General features: G+C 28.9%; 8 protein-coding genes across 11 annotated transcripts; 3 read left to right on the top strand and 5 right to left on the bottom strand.

Annotated features, from left to right (window-relative positions):
- Positions 1-381: 381 nt before the first annotated feature.
- On the top strand, positions 382-1,722 carry Prx5 (Peroxiredoxin 5). Its single transcript, XM_035087931.1, has 4 exons — positions 382-774; positions 861-995; positions 1,298-1,429; positions 1,513-1,722. The coding sequence occupies exons 1-4, from the start codon at positions 673-675 to the stop codon at positions 1,702-1,704; spliced, it is 561 nt and encodes a 186-aa protein (XP_034943822.1). The 5' UTR covers positions 382-672; the 3' UTR covers positions 1,705-1,722.
- Positions 1,723-2,233: 511 nt separating this feature from the next.
- LOC118069672 (uncharacterized) lies at positions 2,234-6,016 on the bottom strand. Its single transcript, XM_035087942.1, is given in 9 exon segments — positions 2,234-2,865; positions 2,964-3,120; positions 3,199-3,437; positions 3,524-3,744; positions 3,827-4,044; positions 4,146-4,289; positions 4,371-4,478; positions 4,481-4,511; positions 4,664-6,016. Coding segments are annotated over 9 exon segments (1,938 nt in total). The 5' UTR covers positions 5,150-6,016; the 3' UTR covers positions 2,234-2,531.
- Positions 6,017-7,912: 1,896 nt separating this feature from the next.
- eco (Establishment of cohesion) lies at positions 7,913-11,384 on the top strand. Its single transcript, XM_035087949.1, has 6 exons — positions 7,913-8,167; positions 8,309-10,107; positions 10,193-10,415; positions 10,509-10,682; positions 10,761-10,966; positions 11,045-11,384. Exons 2-6 carry the CDS (start codon positions 8,348-8,350, stop codon positions 11,166-11,168), a joined length of 2,487 nt encoding a protein of 828 aa, XP_034943840.1. The 5' UTR covers positions 7,913-8,167; positions 8,309-8,347; the 3' UTR covers positions 11,169-11,384.
- A 307-nt stretch (positions 11,385-11,691) lies between these two features.
- On the bottom strand, positions 11,692-14,048 carry Ostgamma (oligosaccharide transferase gamma subunit). Its single transcript, XM_035087936.1, has 8 exons — positions 13,793-14,048; positions 13,523-13,698; positions 13,327-13,444; positions 13,110-13,250; positions 12,714-12,854; positions 12,499-12,649; positions 12,210-12,375; positions 11,692-11,897 (listed from the first exon to the last, which is right to left on the bottom strand). Exons 1-8 carry the CDS (start codon positions 13,868-13,870, stop codon positions 11,882-11,884), a joined length of 987 nt encoding a protein of 328 aa, XP_034943827.1. The 5' UTR covers positions 13,871-14,048; the 3' UTR covers positions 11,692-11,881.
- A 230-nt stretch (positions 14,049-14,278) lies between these two features.
- Positions 14,279-16,306, bottom strand: LOC118069670 (polyprenol reductase-like). 3 transcript variants are annotated; one of them, XM_035087939.1, is made up of 7 exons: positions 16,114-16,306; positions 15,859-15,964; positions 15,523-15,786; positions 15,143-15,291; positions 14,884-15,072; positions 14,512-14,807; positions 14,279-14,428 (listed from the first exon to the last, which is right to left on the bottom strand). In XM_035087939.1, exons 3-7 carry the CDS (start codon positions 15,702-15,704, stop codon positions 14,336-14,338), a joined length of 909 nt encoding a protein of 302 aa, XP_034943830.1. In that variant the 5' UTR covers positions 15,705-15,786; positions 15,859-15,964; positions 16,114-16,306; the 3' UTR covers positions 14,279-14,335. The 3 variants fall into 3 exon arrangements, with proteins under 3 accessions (XP_034943830.1, XP_034943829.1, XP_034943828.1); XM_035087938.1 differs by having other exon boundaries at positions 15,523-15,964; positions 16,085-16,306; XM_035087937.1 differs by having other exon boundaries at positions 15,523-15,964.
- A 22-nt stretch (positions 16,307-16,328) lies between these two features.
- On the bottom strand, positions 16,329-17,732 carry LOC118069671 (polyprenol reductase-like). Its single transcript, XM_035087941.1, has 5 exons — positions 17,543-17,732; positions 17,187-17,335; positions 16,923-17,111; positions 16,565-16,860; positions 16,329-16,477 (listed from the first exon to the last, which is right to left on the bottom strand). The coding sequence occupies exons 1-5, from the start codon at positions 17,722-17,724 to the stop codon at positions 16,385-16,387; spliced, it is 909 nt and encodes a 302-aa protein (XP_034943832.1). The 5' UTR covers positions 17,725-17,732; the 3' UTR covers positions 16,329-16,384.
- Positions 17,733-18,366: 634 nt separating this feature from the next.
- Positions 18,367-20,510, top strand: park (parkin). Of its 2 annotated transcripts, XM_035087935.1 has the most exons (7): positions 18,367-18,377; positions 18,556-18,797; positions 18,890-19,467; positions 19,541-19,742; positions 19,801-20,088; positions 20,152-20,236; positions 20,320-20,510. In XM_035087935.1, exons 2-7 carry the CDS (start codon positions 18,582-18,584, stop codon positions 20,427-20,429), a joined length of 1,479 nt encoding a protein of 492 aa, XP_034943826.1. In that variant the 5' UTR covers positions 18,367-18,377; positions 18,556-18,581; the 3' UTR covers positions 20,430-20,510. The 2 variants fall into 2 exon arrangements, with proteins under 2 accessions (XP_034943826.1, XP_034943825.1); XM_035087934.1 differs by lacking the exon at positions 18,367-18,377 and having other exon boundaries at positions 18,412-18,797.
- A 98-nt stretch (positions 20,511-20,608) lies between these two features.
- On the bottom strand, positions 20,609-24,001 carry byn (brachyenteron). The gene is made up of 6 exons (XM_035087933.1): positions 23,443-24,001; positions 23,182-23,277; positions 22,552-22,795; positions 22,289-22,442; positions 21,648-21,842; positions 20,609-21,580 (listed from the first exon to the last, which is right to left on the bottom strand). Exons 1-6 carry the CDS (start codon positions 23,676-23,678, stop codon positions 20,784-20,786), a joined length of 1,722 nt encoding a protein of 573 aa, XP_034943824.1. The 5' UTR covers positions 23,679-24,001; the 3' UTR covers positions 20,609-20,783.
- Between the last annotated feature and the right edge of the window lie 317 nt (positions 24,002-24,318).

The raw sequence follows: 24,318 nt of genomic DNA, 5'->3' as shown, positions 1-24,318 counted from the left end.
GAAGTACTTTTTTTTTAAAAAAAACTTAAATTATATAATATTAAAAAATATTTAATTCACATAACTGTCAAAAATATTTTAGCTTTAGATAAACAGTCTTTTTTGAATATTTCACATCACATTTGTACAATACTGGTCATCAATTCTGTATAATTTCGTCTAAGGGGATATAACGAAATTAAACGTATAACCTTCAAAACATTTGAACATCAGTTATGTCCAGGACTGTACTTATATACATATATGTATACAAAATTTTTCCTGTAGAGGGAACCGTTGTTATCTTCTTTCTCTACTGGACTAATTCTAATAGTGTCACCTGTCGTGAAATTATTAAATCCCATTGTTTAATGTCAATTTAACAATTTTGCCTTGAAAATTGATAAATTTTAAAAAACATAATCTATTGTCCTACTTATGCAAGAGTTTACAATAAATATTTAAAATACTTTCACTGCCAGAATCAATACAAATCTTTTTTTATTTATTTCAATTTCAGCTTAACCTAATATTTTCATTTATGTAACAATTACTGAAGATTGTATCGAACAGAATCGACAATTTAGCCAGCGCAAGATTATCATATTAAAAAAAATAGCTTGCATTTAATTACAAAAAATCGAAACAAATTACGTCGTATTTATTTTGGTTTGTATATAATCGTTAAGACAGATGACTCTACATATTAGTCGCGCCATTTCCGTTGCTAGACGTTTATCGTTGTCCTGTTCCAATCGAGGTTTTCATCTATCTCCCAGAGCCATGGTTATCGCAGTATGTTTTTTTATTGATAATATTAAAAATATTAATATTAAATGTAACATAAAAATTGAAAGCATTGAAATTTTTTTCAATTAAAGATTGGTGATAAAATTCCATCAGTGGATCTTTTTGAAGATTCCCCAAGTAACAAAGTCAACATTAGAGATCTTACTTCTCAAAAAAAGCTAATCATTTTCGGTGTTCCCGGTGCTTTTACACCTGGATGTTCTAAGGTACTTCATATTATTATTATTTACACTTTACTAAAGCTATTTGAGTTATTGAAACGCAATAATATTCTTATTAAATGTCAATGCCTATTTTACATCGAAATCAATAAAGTCTAAAACATAAAACACTAATTTTATGAAAGTTAATTTATATTCAATTTCTCATGAATAAATATTAAAAGAAAATATGTGTAAATATTTATTCAATATTAAAACTGCTATTTTACTCTACAATTATTTAATGTACCCACAGTTCATAAATTAATCATTGTACAACGATAGATTTTTTCTTGCTAATTTTTCAGACTCACCTTCCTGGATATATTGAAAAAGCTGCTGATTTCAAAAGACAAGGTATTGATGAAATAGTCTGCATTAGCGTCAATGATCCTTTCGTTATGAGTGCTTGGGGAAAAGATCAAGGGGTTGAAGGCAAGGTAAAATCAAATATAATTTTCAAACTTAAATAAATCTAATAGTTTAAAAAATTCTAAAATAATAATTTTTTAATTATTTTCAGGTAAGAATGCTGGCTGATACCAACGCCGAATTTACGAAAGCTATTGATGTTGATATGAACTTGGCAGTTCTTGGTGGAACTCGAAGCAAAAGATATTCTATGATTGTAGATGATGGAATTGTTAAAGAAATGAATGTTGAACCAGATAATACTGGACTCAGTTGTTCTCTAGCTGATCATATTAAAATATAAATTTATAAAAAATCTGAATTATTCCAGATTTAGAAATTTTTATCAAGTACTTGCAAACAATACCAAACTTAAAATAGGTTAACGTTGAATGTATCCCATTTTATCTTTGATTATAATTTCACGTCTAGATTAAAAACATGATTAAGTATTGTAATATTTTGCATACCTTAAATCACAGTAAAAAGTACATATAAGGAATAAATCAATTGACATTGAAAATTATCCTAATGTTATTGGATCATAAATGTTTTATGATTATTTATGATCCATAAAGTCAGCCTAGTTTTATCGAAAGGTATCAAATATACATTCTATTAGAAGTGATTTTTTATTAATACACAGTTTTCAGCATTTACCTTTTTTCTTTAAATGATATTAATAATTATTGGCTAAGAACTGAAATTCAATAAAAAAAACTAACAATAATATTTTTTTAATATTCATAGATAAAAATTTATTATATTTAACTTATTTTTTTTAATACATTAAACGTAATAAAAATTCAAGTTATATCAATGTATGAAAAATATAATATTAATTATAACGGAGGTAAAAAATAATTCAAGTATTGATACTTTATATCTTACAAAACACAGCTTTCAATTTTATAATGATCATTATCAAAGAAAATCGTATATCGTATCAACTACATAACTTTAGATCGATAATAATAGAATAAGAATAATAATAATTTACTGATAATTGTCATGCTAGCTATTATCACCAATTATTTCTTTGTTCATTTATATCTCTTTATATAAAGATATATTATATTTTAATTTATTCCAATATTATCAATGAAATTGCATTTAATCAAATAAACTAGATTATTTATTGGCAGGTATATTATTCCATCCAATAATTGGAGGTGGAGTAGGCACCTCAGCGTGGATGTGATTGGTAATATCATAAGTTATAACTTTAACAGCAACATATCCACCATAACCATCACGTCCTTTATGAAAAATACCTGCACCAGCGAGAGGGAATGATGGATTCGTTTCAACGGGTTGAATATCTATAAATGGAATCGTTGTTTGAGCTGCATCTTTATCCATATCAGTCGGGCCAAAATTCAAAAATTGATTTGATTTTGAATCAGGGAATGTTGGTGCCTGAGTACGAGTAGGAATATCTGGTTTTTGAATGATAAACTCAGTTCTAAAAATTACATAAAATATAATTAAATATATTGTATTTCAAATTTTATGGAATATATGTTCATTTAATTAATTAAAGAAGTAAAAAAGTGTCATTACCTTCTATCAAATCCAGAAGGATCATTAACATCAGTATTATCATTACTGATCCATGTACTTTTTTCCATCGGCTTGATCAATTTTCCTGAGGTGAAGTTAAAAGGTGTTACACGAATTTCGAAATTTAAATGAGCACCCACCATTCGGAATCTTGCTCCTATAATGTTAAAAATTTTTATTAGTTTACATAACTATTGAATAATAAAGTAAATATGAATCATAAGTTATACATTACCTGTTAAAACGTGCTCTTCAGGTGCAATGAGATCATCAAGATCGATAGCTCTTTTTTCCCATGACAGAGTGTGGAAGTCTCGACCGTTCATTACATTACGATCTAATATCGTAAAATTATCAATTCGTTTCCATGATACACTAGCTTCATTTATTTGTCCTCTTTCAAGTAATTCACCTTGTTGAATTTGAATATGGATTATTTGATTCTCTTTTACTAATCTAATTCCAGTAATAACTCTAAAAGTAAATAACATTCATTGGTGTTAAACTACATTATTAAATGAAAAAAATAATAATCAAATTTATATGAAATAATTTCTTACTTATTATCCAAGATATCAGAAGTTACATCTCGAAGGTTAAAATACCGATCAGAACTGGAATTATGGTCATCACAAAGACACATACAATAGCTACAATGCCAAAAGAGCCAACGCCACCAGCTATCAACTTTGGTTGTTGATCGTTTACAAGTTCCTTTGTTTCCTAGCGTTCTTCCATTTTCATACTCAATGTACTCATATCTTCTATTACTATTTTTCTGCTAAACATCGACATAATTAAAATTATTAAAGATTTTATCATTTCTGTGCCATTTTATATTTTACGAACCATAAATTTCTCACCGACGGACAAATCCACATGTCAGAGTCAACGTATTGACAGTTAAGAACTTTTCCATTACATCTTCGTTGCTGTGCACAATATTGATTATCATAGCACCCATGTACCTTAGAATATGAATAATAAGCACAATTTTCTAGGCAACTCGATGATGGATTTAAATCAACTTCATTGACAATATATCCTTGAAATAATTGTTTTAATTCAGCGTAAGTTTCTCCTATAATTAATAACAACAAAAAAAAAAAAAATAATTCATGATAAAAAATATTCGCGACATTTTTAAAGTAATTTTAAATAAAGTATAATTGTTTCCTTCACCTTCTTTGTGTTTTTTTGGTGGTGGATCACATCTCCATAAATCTCGTGGAGCAAAAGCCATAGCAGTACGAACAGCCCTGATAGTTTCTGATACTCTTGTTTCATAATCTCGTAGAGTTTTGTTACCTTCATCTTTGAAAGTGCCTGAAATTAATTTAAAAAAAAAAATAATTAAACGCTCTCGTATTCAAGAATATAATTTAATGGATAAAATTATTTACATACCATTATTATATAATCTCAGGAAAGTATATGAGAACTGCATCATCATATATCCTTTTATTTCCGTTGCTGTGATAATATTATACAAATTGTATAATAGCTGTTGGGGGACTGTCTTTCATCACAAATTTGTGATGATGCTTCCTGGAAAACAGAAAAACATGATTTAAGTTTTCATTACGTAATAAAGAACATGATAAATAATCATCTGTTACAGAGATCTAAAATCAAACATGCTATAACCAGCATACTAAGTTCATACCAGTGAAAAAAATTCTTTAATGATAATAAACTACCTTATAAGCAGAAATAAATAAATTTTGTTCAACAATAGCATCAGATATTCGTCGAAGTGCTACGGGTACAGAAACATTTGGATGAGTCAAAACAACGTCAGCAAAAGTCATCCAATAATTTTTATTCAATGGTTCAAATCCTTTCGTAACACCGTGTAATTTTTGTAAGAAATTTGTATACATTCCTTCAACAATATTCATATCTTTTTGAGTAATAGCCCATAACCAAAGAGAATTTAATGCATTTAAATGTCGTTTTCCAATAGCTAATGATGCATCGTTGATTTTTTCATTAAATTCATCATAAATATTGAAGATATTCATTAACGTTTCATCTTTATCAACATCTCGACCTTCTCGTTGACTAATTGGCAAATCTTTTAGAACAATTAAATCATGCCGTAATTTATCAATCACTGAAAAAGTATCTTTAACTGCCCAAGACGAAGAAACAAAAAACAGTAATAAAATCCACAGTTTCGCCATATTTTTTTTTTTCTTTGTCTTTTACACTGTTGACCCAGTTCATGTAAATTGGTATTGATAAATACCATAAATATTAATTAATATTAAGAGGAGAATTATGGCACTAACATAGACTAATTTATTATTATTAACAACAATCACCATAGACAATATCACAGGTAATATTTTCGAAAGTATCCAAGAAATAACTTATTGTTAATTTACGTGTTCATACACGCATGCACAATCACCAACTATGTATGTATACGCAAAACCTTGGGAGCCTGGGTGTGCGCATATGGATTTAATGGAAAATGTGGAGGTGGTTAGAACATTGCCCGATGCGTAACTCTGTAGAAATTTCCGCGTTTGTTTAATAAGAATAAGATCTATTTCCTTTGTTTACTTTTTAATTCAATTCCAAGGTAAATGAACGATTAATCACTAAGTAAACATTTAAACTTTTGATTCAAGTTTATAAATTAAATGTAATTTAAAGTTTTTGGAAACTATTTAATCCTTTTAGTGGTTAATCCGTCAGAGTATATATTAAATCACCCCACTGTCACAAGTAGTTTATTATCCACTCAATTTAAAAGGAACAGCTGGGTATTGATTTCAATATCAAATATTTAACATTATAGTGAGAAAAAAAAACAATGTAATTAATATTGACGATAACAAATAACTGTTTACACAAAAAAATTTACAACCATTGACTATACAGACGAAACATGTAACGTGATCAACTTTGATCTGAACTTGGTGTGAATGTTTGATGATGTTGTTTCGGTTTTTACTGCTCCCCACTTATTAACAACTGAAAAGTATGTACAACTCCAACATTTCTTTGCGTCTTTCACACACAGCCATTGTTAATTTCCTCTTTACCACTATATGTATACATATACGACCCCACTCATTGCACTTCTCTTTATTTAATCTCCATTTGAGTTCACACTTTCAATTACAGGCGATTCGTATGCTACCTATATCAGCAAACTGATATAAACTCACAATACCTTCTAAAGATACAACAAAATTAAATATTGGAGTACAAAAACACTTGTAATAATTTGAATTAAATACATTATTTTGTTGAATTACACGTACATCATCACCATTAAAAACTAACGAATTTTCAAGGATAAACAAATATGTTTTCTATTATCTGCTAACATGAAATGTTTTCATGATTGTTATGAATAGAAGTTTACACAATCAACTCCTTAGAAAAACGTTACTAATGCAAAATAACACATGAGATTAAATAATAATGTCATTGAATAATATAAAAATGTTACAAACTATGTGCTAATTTATATTCAATGAATTTATAAGTTTTTTCATTTGCTAAAAGTAAGGTATTTGAGATAAAAAAATAAAAAATCGATTATTTACCTTGCTTAATTCTGCAAGTTGCATAAAAAGACTTCTGTCAGAGCAAACTAGCCGATTAATTGATGCCAATAAATCCGGTAAGGCTCCTAAAGCCGGAGATACACATGTCCGTGCGAATTCCAGTCTTGTGTAATTTTCATATTTATTTTGAGATTTGGAGTATTCCAAAAAATTATTGTAGATGTCATCTACACGACCTAGATATTTATTTAAATTTTCAAGATTTCTATTCAGTTGTTCTCGTAGTGGTAGATCCCGTATCAGCACATCAACAATTTCAGTCATTCTTTCATTAATCTTTTCTTCAAAATTCATGATGCGATGATTCAAGAGCCGTATTGAATTGAGCATTTTTTTTTCCATTCTTCTGACAAAGGGAAAGTCTAATTCACTATTATCTTTATCACTTCCTTTTACAAATTCCAAAGACTCCAAAGTACCCTTGAATATTTCATTACCGAATTGAAGGACTTCTCTAATATCACTAAAGTCCATGGAAAATGAAGCAATGTTTGATAGGGTGAGTAATAAACATCCAAAAATTATTAAAAATCGAGCCATCTTTTTTGAAAAAGTTAAATTTAAGAGATTGCGTTTCTTTCAGATATACTTAAACCGTTAGTAAGTTTGTCATTGATGAGAACAATGAACTTTTTAGATTCTCTCTCTTCATAAAAGATAAACTTTAAAACTGGATTTCTGATTTATTATGCTACTCCATGGGTGTAAAGTGAAAAACCGAAAATGAGGCAGATGTTGTACTGTATCCTGACACCTGGCAACGAAAAATGCTTACCACTCACAACAAAAATCTTAACTATAGGACTCTAATACTTGCTCAACAGACCCTGTATACGGACATGAGCTTGACTTGTGAATAATAAATAAAACCTTATGGAATGAAGAAGATAGAGTATGATTGATTGCAGTGACCAATCAGAGTCTTTAAAACTCTGCAGCGGGGAATATCTATGTACATTTTCTTGCGAATATAATATACGAATAACATCCAAACATTTTAGCAAAAAGATTTAAAGTAAAAAGTCTTCTGAAGAAAAAAAAATATTAATTTTATCAATATTCTAATATAAGAATGAAATTAAATATTATAATATATTTTTTATTCTAGAATTTTTTCTGTATATCAAATAAAAAAAGGAAAGAAAGAAAAAAATTTTCCTCCACTATCGATAAAGTAGAACAACTTTGAAAAAAAAAAATTAGTCAGATATATAGTAATAACAATAATTTGTTCAAAATAATGTAGAATATAAAAATACTATGAAAAATGTACTAGATAATATTATGGAATCATAATTATTATTGGGAAAAAAAAAATTTTGTTTGAAGGAAATTAAATTATTTGTTGGTTATGGTGGCATTGCTGAGTTTAAAAGTTTCCATCAAATTTTTTTATTGATTGGTAGCAATGTTTAAAATAGAGGGAAAACAGCCGTTACAAACAGAAAACAGATGAATAAAGAGTATCGTAGGCATTCATAACAATTTTGTGTATAATAAAAAGTTCTATTGATATTCAACCAATTGTTTGGTTTATTTTATTATTTAAAAAACATTAATATTAGTCGAATTAACGCTTAATAAGTGAAAAATTAAATTGATAACAGATTTCCATCGGTAAGTAATTTAATATATATAATTTTTATGGTTATCTCGTTTAGGCGCGAAATTTTTTTTTTGTACACAATAAAAAAAAAAAATGTAAATAAATTTGTTATAATCAATTAAATATTAGGAACTTATGAAAATTCATTATAGGATTCTCTTTTCGATCAATCAATATTACGTAAAGTGATAATGTCAATGGATAGTGGGCTCGGTGAATGTACTCCTAAAAGGGTTCAGAAGAGGCTGTTTAGTCAAAATGTAAGTTGCAGTAAGAAAAATTTATTTCAAACTGAAAAATTTACCAAACGAAATGGAGAATCATCAGGTGAAGAATCAGATTTGGGTCCAATGTCGCCTTTGCAAAGATCTGATAATAGTGGCAGTGAATCTTCCCCAGGAAGACAGTATGACTCACCTTTTACAACCCCTGATAATTCGCCACAGGTCAAATACCTTACCTGGGATCGACTAAGAGTTTCGTCTAACCTAAAAAAGTCAGGTCTTTCACCTTTTAGTTCTTTAAAAAGAATAACTAAAGAAGCACGATCCACTCCACGAAGGAGAATATTTTCAAACTCTCCAAAGTCAAATCCTATAACACCAAATAAAAAAAATCCAGATCAAGAAAATTTTATTCCTAGTACTCCGAAACAAACAGGACTTGAAATGAATGATGATATAGTACCAGAGACTCCACAGAAATCAGAAACACCACAAAAAGATAATTTTTCGGAGCGCAGATTAATAACTCCACTTGGTTCTGTTTGTAAACAAATTGTTATACCACCTTTGCATCGACGAAAATCAATCTGTACTACTGAATCAACTGAAGAATCATCTCCAGAGCCGAGAGACAATTCAAATAAAAGACATGCTAATGAATTTTTACATCACACTGGTACAAAAATATCAAAGATTGATGATGACTATTTTATTCCTAAAGCTAGAGCATCATTATTTCAAGAAGATAAAAACAAATCTCCACAATTCGCACCTCTAAGTACTAAATCATTTTATAAAAATAATAATAGTGATAGAAGGGTATCTTTTGGCTTTGGATGGAAGGCTGTTGGAAATGAAAAAGAAAGAAAAAAAAGACACAGTTTACCTTCTAAACCACATAGACATTCTACTGGTTCTACCAAACGATCCAAGTTTGGTTTAATAAACGCAGGTGTAAAGCATGGTATTAAACGTCCTAAACCAAAACGTCAAAATCAAAATGAATCATTTGAGAAAAAATATAAACCTCCAAATGATAATAGTTCAATAAATAATCAAAGTAATAATGAACTCAAAGAAAATGATATACCTATGGAAACATCCAATATTCTAAACCCATCCTCCTATTCCTCAAAGGCTAAGGAGACTCAACCGATTGTAGCAGATCCCAATAAAAAATTCTTCAAATATAAACGAACTACTGAACTATCTCATCAAGCAAACATAACAGTCAACGACAAAATTAAATTAAAGGTTTCAGGTGGTAAGATCATTCGTCAGCAAAAGAAAGACCAAGTAAAAGAACCTGCAAGTAAAAAACCAAAATTGGATCCAGTTGTTTTCGATACAACAGATTTAAATGTCGATGATCAAGATCTTAAAGATACAGTAAATGATAAGGATGTAGCAAATCTTTTGAAAATTTTGGAAGATGACTGGGCTGATGATGATTACGATATTATGGAACCAGTAACAATTACAATCACTCGATCTCCATTAAAGGCAGCATCACTTAAAAATGATAGTATTCCTATGTCTCCTGCAAGTGTTTTAAGTACTATGACTTCATCAATGAATATTGAAGATCAAAATAGTTTAAAAAATTTTACAAATAAATTAGAATCAATTGAAAGCCAAGAAAATTCAAATAAAGTTGATGATGAAAATAGTAAAAAACTATTTCCAATATTTGATAAAGGTTATTCAAGCAACTTGAGTACTTCTGAGTAAGTTTTATTTAATATTAACTTTTTATCTTTAATTATCATCAATTATTATTATTAACATTTTAATTTTTTTCTTTTTTTGTAGAAATATTGAGAAAAAGGGAAATCGTGGTATTAAACGATCTCATGCATGGCAACTATCAGTCAAAACCAATGGTGATAGCACCCAATATCAGCTAGATGTAGGACAAAAACGTTTTGGTACTATACAATGCTCGGAATGTAATGTTATTTATCAAATCGGTGAGCCGGAAGATGAGAATGCTCATTTAGTTTTCCACAATAATGTAAGAAAATTAAGATTCAATGTAAGTATTTTTTGTACTATAAAATTAAGTAATTTTGATTTGTTAAATCATGTTCATTCCTTATATTTATCAGAAAAAAAATTATTTTTGTAGGGATGGAAAAACGAGCACGTCGTCTATGAAAATCCATTCACTCGCAGCCGTGTAATTACAGTCGAGCCAACTGACCCTAAACACTGGTGGAACAAAGTTGACGAAATTCTCACTATTGTTGATCAAGATTTAGGATTAGATAATATAAATTTAACTGATCATCAAGGCAAAAGAGTAAGTCTATTCAATTTTTTTCTATAACTTGCCATTGATTATTCATTGATAAGTTTCAATGATTATGCTATATTCCAGGTGTACCTGTATATACAAGATAAAAATATTATTGGTATTCTTGTAGCAGAATCTATAAAAACTGCTCACCGTATGATACCTGAATTATTTGATTTAAATTGCTGTGAAGAAGATGAAACTACAGCCAAATGTGGAGTGTATGTTATTTGGGCAGCACTAAGTCATCGTAAACGAGGAATTGCTAGAAAACTCATGGATATACTTCGGTAAATGACTAGTATTATTAGTCAATTATATTTCATTCTTTGGTGTAAATATTGATTAAAATTTTTTATTTCTATTAGATCTCACTTTTATTATGGATACATTATGAGTATAGATGATATTGCTTTTTCTATACCAACACCAAGTGGCAGAATTTTTGCTGAAAAATACGTGGGAAATCGACGCTTCAAAGTCTACAGTTAGTCAAAACATTTATTCAATTTAATCAAATTAAAACATTTTTTTATTATCTTTTGTGGACGTCATTTATTGATTATTTTTTTTTTACCCTTACAAAAAAAAATTTTCTTTTAATTTTTCTCTGTCAGTGATTTGAATTAAAATAAATATCTTTCCGTTTTTCACAAATGTAATATGCTTGTTTTTTATATAACAATAAACTATATTACTTTTATTTCAATCCAGTACAATTAAAAATTATATAAGAAATTAAAATAAGATAATTAATTTTATATTTTTAGAATGTAATGTAATTAAAAAAGTTGTTGATAAACATTTTTAAATGAAAGAAATTTTCATTTATTAAAAAAGTCTCTATTTAATACATCGGAATTCGATATAAATAGATTAATTTACTAGATATGATAAAATCCACAAAAATGTTTAATTGGGAAAAGACATTGTAAATCAGTCTTCTATTTCTAATACAACAGTTGTTTTTGATAACGATGTTTAGAAAACGTCAGATTTAAAAATAATAGTTAAGTAAGAAAGAATTTACCCTATTGTAAACTTTTATTTTTACATATGGAAAATTGTTATACAATTTTTATGATAAAAATTGAATATTTACATCGGAGTGATTATGTTTCCTTTTAACTCATAAGTCGAAAACCTTAGCGCCGTTTGGAACGATTTTCCTTGTTGAATCAAAACCAGCCATTAAAATCTGCTACTTACTTGAATAGAAGACTGCAAAAAATTGTTACAATGAAAATATATTATATAAAAACAATAATAAAAAAATATACAAATATTAAAAATTAACTGATATTAAAACTAGTAACAAATAAAGCGTGTTTAAGCTAAATAAAAGATATATATGTAAAAATTACAACTAGACACGTAATTCCACGAATAATCGAAAAATTTTTACGTGTATTTTCATCAACGATGAATAATTAATTGTTCATATTCAGATGTTAACGTTGATGCTATTCGCTAGATAAACATAAAGAAAATGTAATTTTGTATATTTTTAAACTATAAACATTAAAAAATTACCTATATGGATATGCTTGGGCTTTATTTCTGAATATGGATAGAAGAAAACTGAAGAACACAGCAACCAATCCTAATCCTATCACAGCAAAAATTCTGCGTTTTTTAACATCACCTTTGCGAGCTGCTGCTTCTGTCATTAGAATCATACCTAAAACTACAGCTCCATCTGATAAATATAATTAAGGTATATCTATCTTTTTTTAAAGAATGATTAATTTGGTTTCTCTAGCCTTTTCTGATTGAAAACTACCAATTTTCAATTATATATTTATATTTAATTAAAGGATACTCAAAAACATAACAATATAACTCTCTAGAACAAATTGTCCTTGAGATGATCCATGTATGTAAGCTACATTTCCATTTGGTGCTTTATGAATGAATGGAGGACCTCTAATGTGATTCCACATTTGTCCAGAAATCATAGTGAGGGTGAAAAACTATGAAATAAAAATTAAATTTTTGATAAATACCTTTTATTACATTACATAATATTTATCTTACCATTGCTCCAAGACCCCATATAGTTTTGTTGTAGATAAAGTCTAGATTGTTTCTTCTTACATACAAGAACACTCCTATCAAGAACAATAACATGATAACTGCCACAGTACCGGAATAGCTTGGAGGTCGGAATACTCGAATCTGCACGAAAATATTATAATCTTTTAAAATAATATTAATTAAATATAAATTATCATTAAAACTCTCTTTTTTTATCAGTTTTTTTCAGTTCATATTGTTATGCAAAAGAGTACTGTTTGTATGCTGATTTGTTGTTAAAAAAATTGCTATAGTAACCTGAATGTTTTGCAGTTCGTTTGAATCTTTAATAATATAAAGTTGGCTCTTTTTTATAAAATTAATTATTAGTATTTATATATTGAGAATTTTCATTACCTGAATATCTGTTCGTTCATAAATCCATTTTGCAATTGTTTCTGCATTAAGTCCAACCCTTTGAATATCCATAGTATCTGCTTTTTTGGGTTTTCCTTTTGGTGGAAAATGCATGAATATTGGAGCAGTGCTTAGTTTCATCTAACAAATGGAATAATTTTTGAATGAACTCTATTTTTATTCAAAATAATATAAAATATGTATTATTATAATTTACCAATTGAAAAACGTCATAAGCATCATCAAAATCAACTATGGCAAAGAAAAGTTTGTTGGAGTATGCCGGTGAATAGCGAAAAGAGTTAGCGACGATAATAAATTCATCATATGCAAGTCTGAAAACAACAGTTAAAATACAAATTGATTGAATACATATTTACCTAAGATGTTGATTTTTTTAACTAAATTCATACCGGCATATCTGACATTGTCTTTGGGGTGTCATAGCAGTAAACATGACAATTACAGAGTAATTTCTAGGTGTTGCTTTGACATATTCCTTAAATTTTCCAAGATTAAATTTTAAAGCAGATGTTGTGGCAACCATAGAAGATAGCTGCTGGACACGATCGGCTAATGAGCTTGAGCCCTTAAAAATGAAAAATAATAAATAATTAAAAAATTCACATTTTGATAAATATAATATAATAAAAACTTGGAAAAAATATTTTTTCCTTACTTACAGTTTTAGATTGGTATTGACATTTAATGTCACTAACATTAATAAAAACAATAAAAAATGCAAATAAAACCCACTTCATTTTTTCGGTAATATAAGAGAACTAGTGTTTATAAAAAAAAACCTATGATTACTTTATAAATAATCGAATGAATAATTGCATATAATTAAAAAACCCTCAAACGATTGAATTTTGTTAGAAATCAATAAATGACGTGGCCATTAATAGGTTATGTATCTTGCCAACCAGCATTGTTGCTTATCTATTACCTACTGAGTCTGTTTATCAAAAAAAAATCATTATGTCTTTGTTTTTCTTATTGTTTATATGTGCAATATCTCAGAAGGTAAGATACAGGTGGTTACAAAATTATAGAAATTACTTTTATCGACTGTTTTCGCGGAAAAACAAAAATATTGAAATTTAAATGTTCATGTTTAAAGAGAATAGTAATGACGAGTAAAAAATTTTTTAATAAAAACAAATTTATATCAAAACTTTATATATTTTTAAATACATAACAAAATAAAGACATCCTATAAAACATTATATAAGAAATGGAATGAGTATTTTACGATGTTTATCGCAATCTTTGTATGTTTTTTTGTACCATTGATCATCTAAAAATGCAGTTCCAATCTAAAAGAAATAATATAATCATATTATTTATCAATTTAATTCTAAAAGTTCATACAATATTGAGATAATATCATCCTATTTACCTGATTCGCTAAAACCCATATAGTGACATAATGAAAAGATGAACTGTTCCACAATATCAATGAAAGGGTTGTATACGTTACAATCTCAGTAAACTGAAGAGGCGATGATATATAATTGTAAAGACGACCCTGAGGCTTTTTATATGAAATTGTAACAACATTTCCATTTTTATCCTTACGAAGATTCGCCAAAATGTAGTTTGTTTGCAGTTGCTCACGAGAGGCCATAATAAATATACAAACACAAATTAACTGAAAATAAGTTATTCTCCTCCAGTCAAAGTCATTCCTGTTGCCTGCACATGGTAGACAAATAACATTTATTATTATTCACCTTAAAAAATATTTGTTAAGTTTAAGAAAAATTTATACTTGAAATAAAACCATGTGATTCTCCAATAATGCAAGTCACAACACCGATGTAATGAATAAATCCAATAATGTAGTGACTGAGATTTATTTTTGCGTTACTGAAGACATTGACAAAATGAGTTTCATAAAATCTCTTCCAGCAATGACCAGTTGTTAAAAACAATGCAATCATTGTTGCTTCTGATGAAACTACAAACAGGCAAATTATTCAGTAAATTTTTATAATTATTTTAATAGCCAAAAATGTAAGATTATTTACCAAGTGCACTTCGGGAAGGACCTAATAAAATATCAAGAATTTTATAAACAATTGCCGGCACTTCACTATTGAACAAGTATCGATTTATAGTTATTATCAAAATGATGGATAATAATGGAGCAGAGAATGCATAGAAATGCTTGAAATATCTAAAAACATGAAATTTCATTATATTATTTATTCATTTTTATTCATTGGTAAAGTGAAATCGTAGCATTTTTCATGTGACCCAGAAACACACATTAGATTTTTCGACATACTGAGATAGTTTATATCACACTTTCTTTTATATATTGTATATTTTTTTAATCAAAAATTTACTAATTGCCACCTTAGATCGTAATGTTTACCGTTAAGATTTGCGATTGTAAAGTAATTACCTCTTAGGGACTTCGAATAGCTTCATTATTTTATGATCAGTTTTTTCTGCATATTTACCATAGCGAAATGCTCGCCTGATAAAAAGTGGTATATAATCTTCAATAAGTTTTAAAGAAACAGAAATAATTGCAGTATACATGGCTGCTAGTGCAAATATTATTTTTATAAAATTAAATTCCATATTAGTTATTAGCACCTACAGGTAATTAAACCGACTACATCCACCACGTACTTAACGTAACTGATATATTTCAAGTCCTTCACTTTAAATAGGAATAAAGAATTGAACTGATAATCAAACACTTTACAATGCAAAAAACTGACTGCAATGTTACCATTGAATATCTTTCACTGCATTTTAAGTTCCCATTCATGAATTGATGGTGGGAGCAAGAGCTTATGAGGTTTTGAGGTTATAATTTTTTCAAAGTCTTTTGCTCTCTGAAATTCGATGGAAATTATTATAGTTCTACGTTAATTTGTAAATAATTAGAAAGAATAAATATATTTTCTTTTTTTAAATTTTTTTCTTTAATGTTGAAAAACTTTTTAAATACTAACTTATAGATTTAAGATTTTTATTCACTCACTTTTAATTTATAATAAAAACAAGATAATAACTTCAATTGATTCTCCAGTTGAATAATTCCATAATAAATATTTAACTATTTTAATTCATTATGAATTGTTTAATTCTTACATATTTGAAAATATCTCACTCAACTCGTCATTACTGTCCACAAGCAGTATAAATAATAATAATGCGCATGTATGTGGCTAATACTGATGAGTCAATTTTGAATTATTAATATGAGAGAATATTTTTATTGAAGGAGGAAATAATTTACAAAAAATGGTAATTTATAAAAGACATGGAAAAATTATTTTACGATTTTCAGGATAATTTGCAAAAGTTTTTTTATACCATTCATGTTGTATTATTCCATTACAAATCTAAAAAAGGTTAAATTAGATTAAACTCACAATTGTAATATCTTTTTTAAATTACAACAAACATGAAATTCAGATATATTTACTTACTTGGTTGATAACAACCCACCCTGTTATAAAGTAAATGGTCGTAGCTTCCCATAAGATTGCTGCAAACATCAAATACACCACAATTTCAGTTAACTGCAATGGAGATGATACATATTCAAAGAGTCGACCTTTGGGAATCTTGTACGATTCCGAAATAACCTTTCCTTCTTTATTTTTACGAAGATTTGCCAAGATTTTATTTGTTTTAAACTGCTCATAATCAGCTATTAAAAATATGATAGTACAAGTAATATAATACCATGTGTGTGCATTTGAATTAAAAGTTCCTTGAGTACCTGGAAATAAATTTAAAAATTTAACGATAGAGGAGTTAAAATATAAAGATAATTAATATTACCTCTAACAAATCCATATGATTCTCCAACAATACTTAACAACAATGCAGTATAATGCATAAATGCTATGATGTAAATGAGAATACTCATCTTTGCTTTGCTGAAAACATTAATAAAGCAACTTTCATAAAGTCTTTTCCAAGTATGAACAGCGACAAGAAAAAGAGCAAGTGTAGTTGCTTCTGGAGATGCTGTGGAAAAAGATTATCTATATAGAAATTCATGAACTTATCAAAAAAAAAATATGAATTTGTTACTTATATTACCACTTGCTTGTCTGCAGGAACCTAGAGCAAAGTCCAATATTAAAAGAAGAACTTCAGGTAATTGATAACATGTGGAGTATGCATAGATTACCAATATTAACAGCATTGTTGCAGTTGGAGCAGTGTATATGTAAAAATGTCGAAAATATCTAAATTCAATATGAATTATTTAGGTAAGATGTCAATTTACATGTTCAATAAATAAAGCAAGAGACTGACATGAATTTTTTTACAATTGTGAATGTTAAGTTTATATTTTTTTTATTCCTTTTTTAAAGGAAATAAGGTGAATTTTTTTCTAAAAGTATATATATTTACAACTTATGCCTGTTTTACTAAAAAATTCTAAGCATTACCTTTTAGGAAGTTTAAAATGTTTATTAAGATATTCACGTTTTTCTACAACTTTTCCATATCGAGATATTCCATGGAGAAAATTTGGTATTTTTTTGGGATCAATAAAGACTGTAGCAAAACTGGTTGAAGTTATGCCAACAGTAAAAAGAATTATGGAAATTTGAATTAAATTAAAACTCATGATGGATACTGATCAAAATTTCAGTACAACTGAAAAAATGTTGATGCGGAAGTCTAACTTTTAAATTTCCACCACCATCTAGGTGCGGAAGTTAATTTATATTATGAAATGTTCAACTTGTAGACATAATAATTTCACTAGTCAGTCAAATTGCCATTGAAATTTATGAATTTATTCAAAGAGTATATTGTTAAATTGCGTAAATAGTTAAGGAAACTCTAGGCCACTTTGCTTCAAAGAATTTTATGAAAATAATTAATAAAGCTTAAAAATTATTGAGTATTTTGTTTTCTTTAATTAAATCATTTCATTTTTATTATATACCAATTATTTACATATTGTACATTTACAGGGTGTTGATATTTCTTCAATATCTACTATTAAATAGAATATTAGAGAACATGTATAAGATTATATTCTTTTCAATATGCGGAGCATGAAAATAAATTTGGATAGAAAAAATGCAATATAAATATACTAATTTTCATATCTCTTATTTTTTTTTTCAAATTTTCACATGATAATTATGCAACAAAAAAAAATTGAAAATGACAATCATTTAACTTAATTTAAATAAATGTTCTTTGCACATGCGCCTAGATGAACCAATCAAATGACAAGTATTCAGCAATGGCCGTTTAGAGTTGTGAAAGGTTATAATATATTTTGATAACTAACCTTAGATTATAAAAATGTACATACTTCATAAATCGAATTACATTACAGTTGTTATGATTAATTACTTTATTTAAAACTAAATATCATTACTTGAATAATAGTTTTACTATTATTATTAATTTATTTCAATAAAAATTATGAATTTTTTGTTAGATATAATTAGAAGTGCTTTTATCAAAATGCTTGAATTAATTTGGTTTGGAAAGCGTAAGATTTCAAGTTCATTAAGTATTTATATAAAAACAAACACTGGAAGTACATTAACTATTGACTTGGACCCGAAATGGGATATTAAAAATGTTAAAGAAATAGTTGCTCCTCAGATGGGAATGTCACCTGATGAAATTAAAATAATTTTTGCAGGAAAAGAACTACACAACTCGACAATAATTGAAGTAAAAGCTTATTAATTTATTCTATTTTAAATGTTTCCTATTTTTTATTCCTATATTTTATTCTAATTAATTCTATAAATTATGCGTTTCAGGAATGTGATTTAGGACAACAAAGTATTTTACATGCAGTCAAAGTTCCTCTTAGAAGACGTCAAGTTGGACCTGATTCAACTCAAACTATTAATGAACGATTATCAGAATCTTCTGAATTCGATGATACTGGTGGTGGTGGTGGTGGTAAACCACTCAATGAAACTCTCACTGATTTGTCTCTGAATGAAATTACTACGTTAGATTCGAATGGTGGTCAAAAACAACAAGAGAAACGGGCTCATTTTTTTGTATTCTGTTCAAATCCATGTAAATCAATTGAAGTTGGAAAATTGAGAGTCAGATGTGCCTTATGTGGTAGTGGAGCAGTAACAGTAGATCGCGATCCACAATCATGGCCTGATGTAATACAGCCAAATCGAATTACTGTCCACTGTGAAAATGATCTTTGTCAAACGAATAATATTTCAGAAAATTCAGAATCTCAAGTGCCTTATGCCCAGTTTTATTTTAAATGCGCTAAACATCCTCGTCAAGGTGAAAAAGATGAAGCAGTACCACTATACCTTATTCGACCGAATCTTAGAAAAGTTCCATGTTTAGCATGTACAGACATCAGGTAACGTATTGTTGTTATTATTATTTCCAAGAATGAAATTATTTAAATGGTTAAATTAGTTTGATTTCATTAGGGAGACAGTGTTGGTATTCCCTTGTGAAGCTGCTCATGTTACGTGCCTAGAATGCTTTAAAGAATACTGTTCTATACGACTATGTGAACGTCAATTTGAATTTGATGAAAATACAGGATATTACACACTTCCGTGTCCTGCTGGATGTCCGAATTCATACATCCAAGAGATACATCATTTTCGAATATTAAAACCAGCACAGGTGATAAAGTCTAAAATAGTTAATAAAAAACAAAAATAAGATATTGACAATATTTTAGTATGAACAATATCAACGTTTTGGAGCTGAAGAGTATGTTTTGAGAGCTGGTGGACTCTTATGTCCTCAACCTGATTGCGGTATGGGAATAATTCCAGTAGATCCGAAAGATGGATTTAATGAAGAAGAATGTAAAAAGATTCAGTGCATTGGTGGTTGTGGATTTGTATTTTGTAGAAGATGTTTAAATGGATATCATCTTGGTGAATGTGATAGTCAGCAACCTACCACTTCTAATGTTCAGTCATGGTCTGGTGGATATGCAGTGGATCCGAATCGAGCTAAAGATGTAAAATTGATTATTGTAGATTATTTTAATTTTCAATCATTTAATATTAACACATGATTGTAGGCAAAATGGGATGATGTTAATACAAAGGCTATTAAAAAATTGACGAAGCCGTGTCCTCAGTGTAGAACACCAACTGAACGTGATGGTATGCTAAAAGTTTATAGATTAATATTTGTATTTAAATAAAAGTTTTTTAATTTATTTAAAAATATAATTAATTATTTATAGGAGGATGTATGCATATGGTGTGTACACGTGCAAGATGTAACTTTCAGTGGTGTTGGATTTGTCAAACAGCTTGGTCTCGTGAATGTATGGGTAACCATTGGTTTGGATAATTATTATAACTAATTAAATAAACATGTACAGGTGAAACAAAATGTAAATATACATATGTATATAATTACTATTTGTTTATTAATTAATTATCTCAATTAAAATATTTTAATAACAAATTTTTTCGTTTATATATTGATATAATATAATAAAATTCATTGTCTATGATTATTGCTTTAAGTACTGTATTTACAAGTCTATGTTTAACTACATCTCCAATATATTTAAAACATCAACATTATCTTTAACATTTTTAACGGACGGAATTCGTTGTTTTTTAAATAACAATTTTATCCTTATTATCATTTTATTTAAAAGATTAACGAAATCTTCCTTCAAGTTGTTTTGACATTACGTCAAATACTAGTGTTTTGCGTGACTGTAGGAGGAGTAAGTGGTGTCCACCCACTTTGTGGTTCACCAATTGTTGGGTCTCTTTGATGGGAAGTGTGACGATGATCGATTACTGTGGTCACATACCGCCTGTTTATTTCGACTCGGGTATCATTACTATCTTGACTACTACTATCTTGATATCCTCCTATAGTGTGATGTCCTTTTGATGGATCATATTGATCTGTTGTAGTTGGTGATGGATCCGGTTGAGAAGGGAGTTGGAGTAATTGTGCCGGATTTTCTGAATGATTAACAGATTGTGGATATCCATGATCATACTCATGCCCAGTAGTAATTCCAGATTGATTATCTATTTCATTAGGAGATTGTTGAAGAACTTGGAGTGCAGGTGCACCCCGTGAATAAGGGGGTATTTGATGATGTAAATGAAGGTTTAAATTAAGATAAGATTGTTGTTGAACCTGATCAGACATTGGAGGTGAATGCAGCCAATTAGAAGACTCTATTGTATGCTCATGAGAGGTGGAATTACAAGGTAAAGGAGCTTGAGGAATGTAAAAGGTACAGGCTGTTGTTGGAATGGCTGCACCATTTCCCGGTCTCCCCAAAGAAACATGGGAGTAAGAGGGTGCTGGAGATGAAGATGTTGGTGAAGGTAACGGAGATGCTGGCCATTCTTGAGGTAATGATGGATTCAATCCAGGTAAAGGTTCCGGACTTCTTGGAGGCCAATTACTTGTCACGTATGCCGCTGAATGGAGGAATGGTACTGATGTGAAAGGATCAACATTTTCTTCTGAACAAAAAAAAATTATTATTCATATATTTATCAAAACTATTAAAGTTCATTCTAACTCTGATACCTTCTTGTAAATATTTATGTCGAATAGTATAAGGTGATGTTCTACAAGAACTTTTATGTGTTCCAGATGATATTGTACACGTATTGGTAAGATTTCCAGTAGAATTAGAGACTTGATTTTGAGCCATAGCAATTGCCGACGGTGATGTGTACTCATAACTCATTGCTGGTTGAGGAAGAAACCAAGCACTAGTATCTATTTCAAAAATCCAACATAATCGTCAAACAAGTTAATCTGATGGTTAAACATTTTTTCATTAAATATAAATATGTATAATTTTTTATCATCAAAAATATCTAACATTTTCCAAGTTAAAGGTACCGATGCTCGATATTTTAAACCTATTAGCTGACTAAATATATCTGAGGATAGCAGATAATGTTTTTACACTGATTTTTCTATCTATGGGTAAACTATTCGTGCTCGGTTGACCATTCTTGTTCTAATACTTTCCAAGTGTTACAATGTAATATTTGAAATTTAGATCAAAGATAAACCCAAAGATAAAATTGCCTTAAAATTTACTTTATTTCCTCCTTTACAAAGGGTCATTCGTCACGGTTTTAAAAGTAGATTTTTTTTATGTAGTTTCGAACATAAATTCAAAGGTTATAAATGAAATAAATAAAAATTATATTTACATTGTGGATAAGTTTGTTGATCTGCAGGTCTTTCTTTAGCATCCAAAAATGCTTTAGCAAATGGATTGTACTTGATCTTTAAACCAGTAACTTCTTCATTTTGATAGGCTGTTACAGCTATAAACTGAGTTTCTGGAAACCTGTAGGTAAGAACCTAAAATAGGAGGTTCATAAAAAATATCAAGAATATCAAATTTTATTGATAATCCAATTATCAACTGTATCTATTAAATAAAAAATCTTTGTAGAATTTTAACACTTACGGTTCTTTGCTCTTCTGCACCAACACGAACCAAGTGAACTCGGGGTTCATATTTATGTAAAGAATTTAACATTATTTGACCATTGCCGTTAGATTTATTAGTTAACTTTACTTTTGCAAATGACACTGCCTCTTTCATCCAATGAGCACCAAAGTTTGGACTTTCTGGGTGAATATAAATTGGATTTGGAGGTGCTACTTCTGCTTTTCCTCCTGGTACCCATTCTCCGTTCACATATTTCCATCTATTAATTTAACATCACCATATTTTTATAAATAACACATTATTCAATAAATATTAATAATTATTATTTCATTATATTAGGTTTATTCTAATGGATGTTTTCATGTTTTAAAATTAATTTGCCTTATAGATGATCATTAAAAGATATTGTAATTAAACATCTATATTGATTTGAAAAATTTTTTAGTATATAAAAAAGATATATCAAATTGTCAATTAGTGTTATTTATTTTTATTGAAGTTAACGAATGTAAACTTTGTAAGTTGAGTTTTCGTAGACTTGCTGGTATGATCATTGAATTAATTAAAACATTTATTATATAAAAATAAATTTTAACTATTTTTAATGCGCATTATGATGTTATTAATAAACGAAATATATTTTACCTATGAGGATCAATCTGGACGAACTCAAGAAGCAAGGTGTACATTGCCGCCGGTTCGAGACCTCTTGCAACAACTTTTACGACTGGAAACATTCGTCTGCAAACCGAAATTACACCGCATTAATAACTCCAACTCATTTAAGTCATAAATAGACTTAAAACTTTTTTTATGACCATTCAACAGCTTCACAAAAATATTTAATAGCCAGTAAAATGAGATATTAGTCACTAATGCGTTATCAAACTTATCCCAATGACCCACCTTCCATTCTTCGTGACGATCATTTCATTAGTAATAGTCTGAAATCTTGTCCACAACTCTCGATCTTCCAATGACAGTGAAAGTGTTTGACCAGAAGATGAACAATGTCTAACTGATGTACGATCCTGTCTATCATCATGATTATCTTCATTACTTCTGTGTTTAGTATCACAGCACGTTGAAGATCTACTAGAGGAAGTATCAAGATCTAACGTCGAAGAGGCGTTAGATTGCATTTCTTATTCGTATATTTTTCCTTCCACTTTATTTTTCCACACCTTATTGATAAATTTTCAACAAATAAAAATGTTCGGTGTGTCTCGGTGTTATTTCTTTGATGAATTTATCAATTAGAAACGTGATTTAATCGTTGCCTGCAGGGTTTACGCCAAGACACTAATACTTGACTAAACAAAGTAATTACTACTCTGTCACTCACTTGGTATCGGTGCGAACAAGTTGCATGAGGCGACAGCTTCTTCGCTTGAGTTAGATGTTAACCCAAGAGAGAAAGCAAGTGTTGAAGATGCGCTTGTAACACTTGGCCGCGATATTTCACACTACCTGGCGAACAATTCAGGACTCCCTGACGCTGACAGCCTACGTGTCATTACTGAATCAGCCGCCCACTCTTTTACCTTACCCAAGTGATAATTACCATTCTATTAGGATCATTTAGGGCTCTGGCATGGCCGACCTGCTTATTCATTGGTCTTTACCTGCTGGAACTAAATCAAACAGTCGTATTGGACGAAAGATCGTTTTCTTATTTACAATGACACGCCTTCTTTGGTACTACTTCACCAATCTTTACAGAGTTTTAACTCACAACTACTCAATTTCATCGTTGACTTTGATAAAATAACTAAGAAATCA

Source organism: Chelonus insularis, unplaced genomic scaffold (assembly GCF_013357705.1).
Source record: "Chelonus insularis isolate UGA/USDA-ARS -01 unplaced genomic scaffold, ASM1335770v1 contig_422_pilon, whole genome shotgun sequence".
Classification (NCBI taxonomy): Eukaryota; Metazoa; Arthropoda; class Insecta; order Hymenoptera; family Braconidae; genus Chelonus; species Chelonus insularis.
This window is presented reverse-complemented; position numbering and strand designations above follow the sequence as displayed.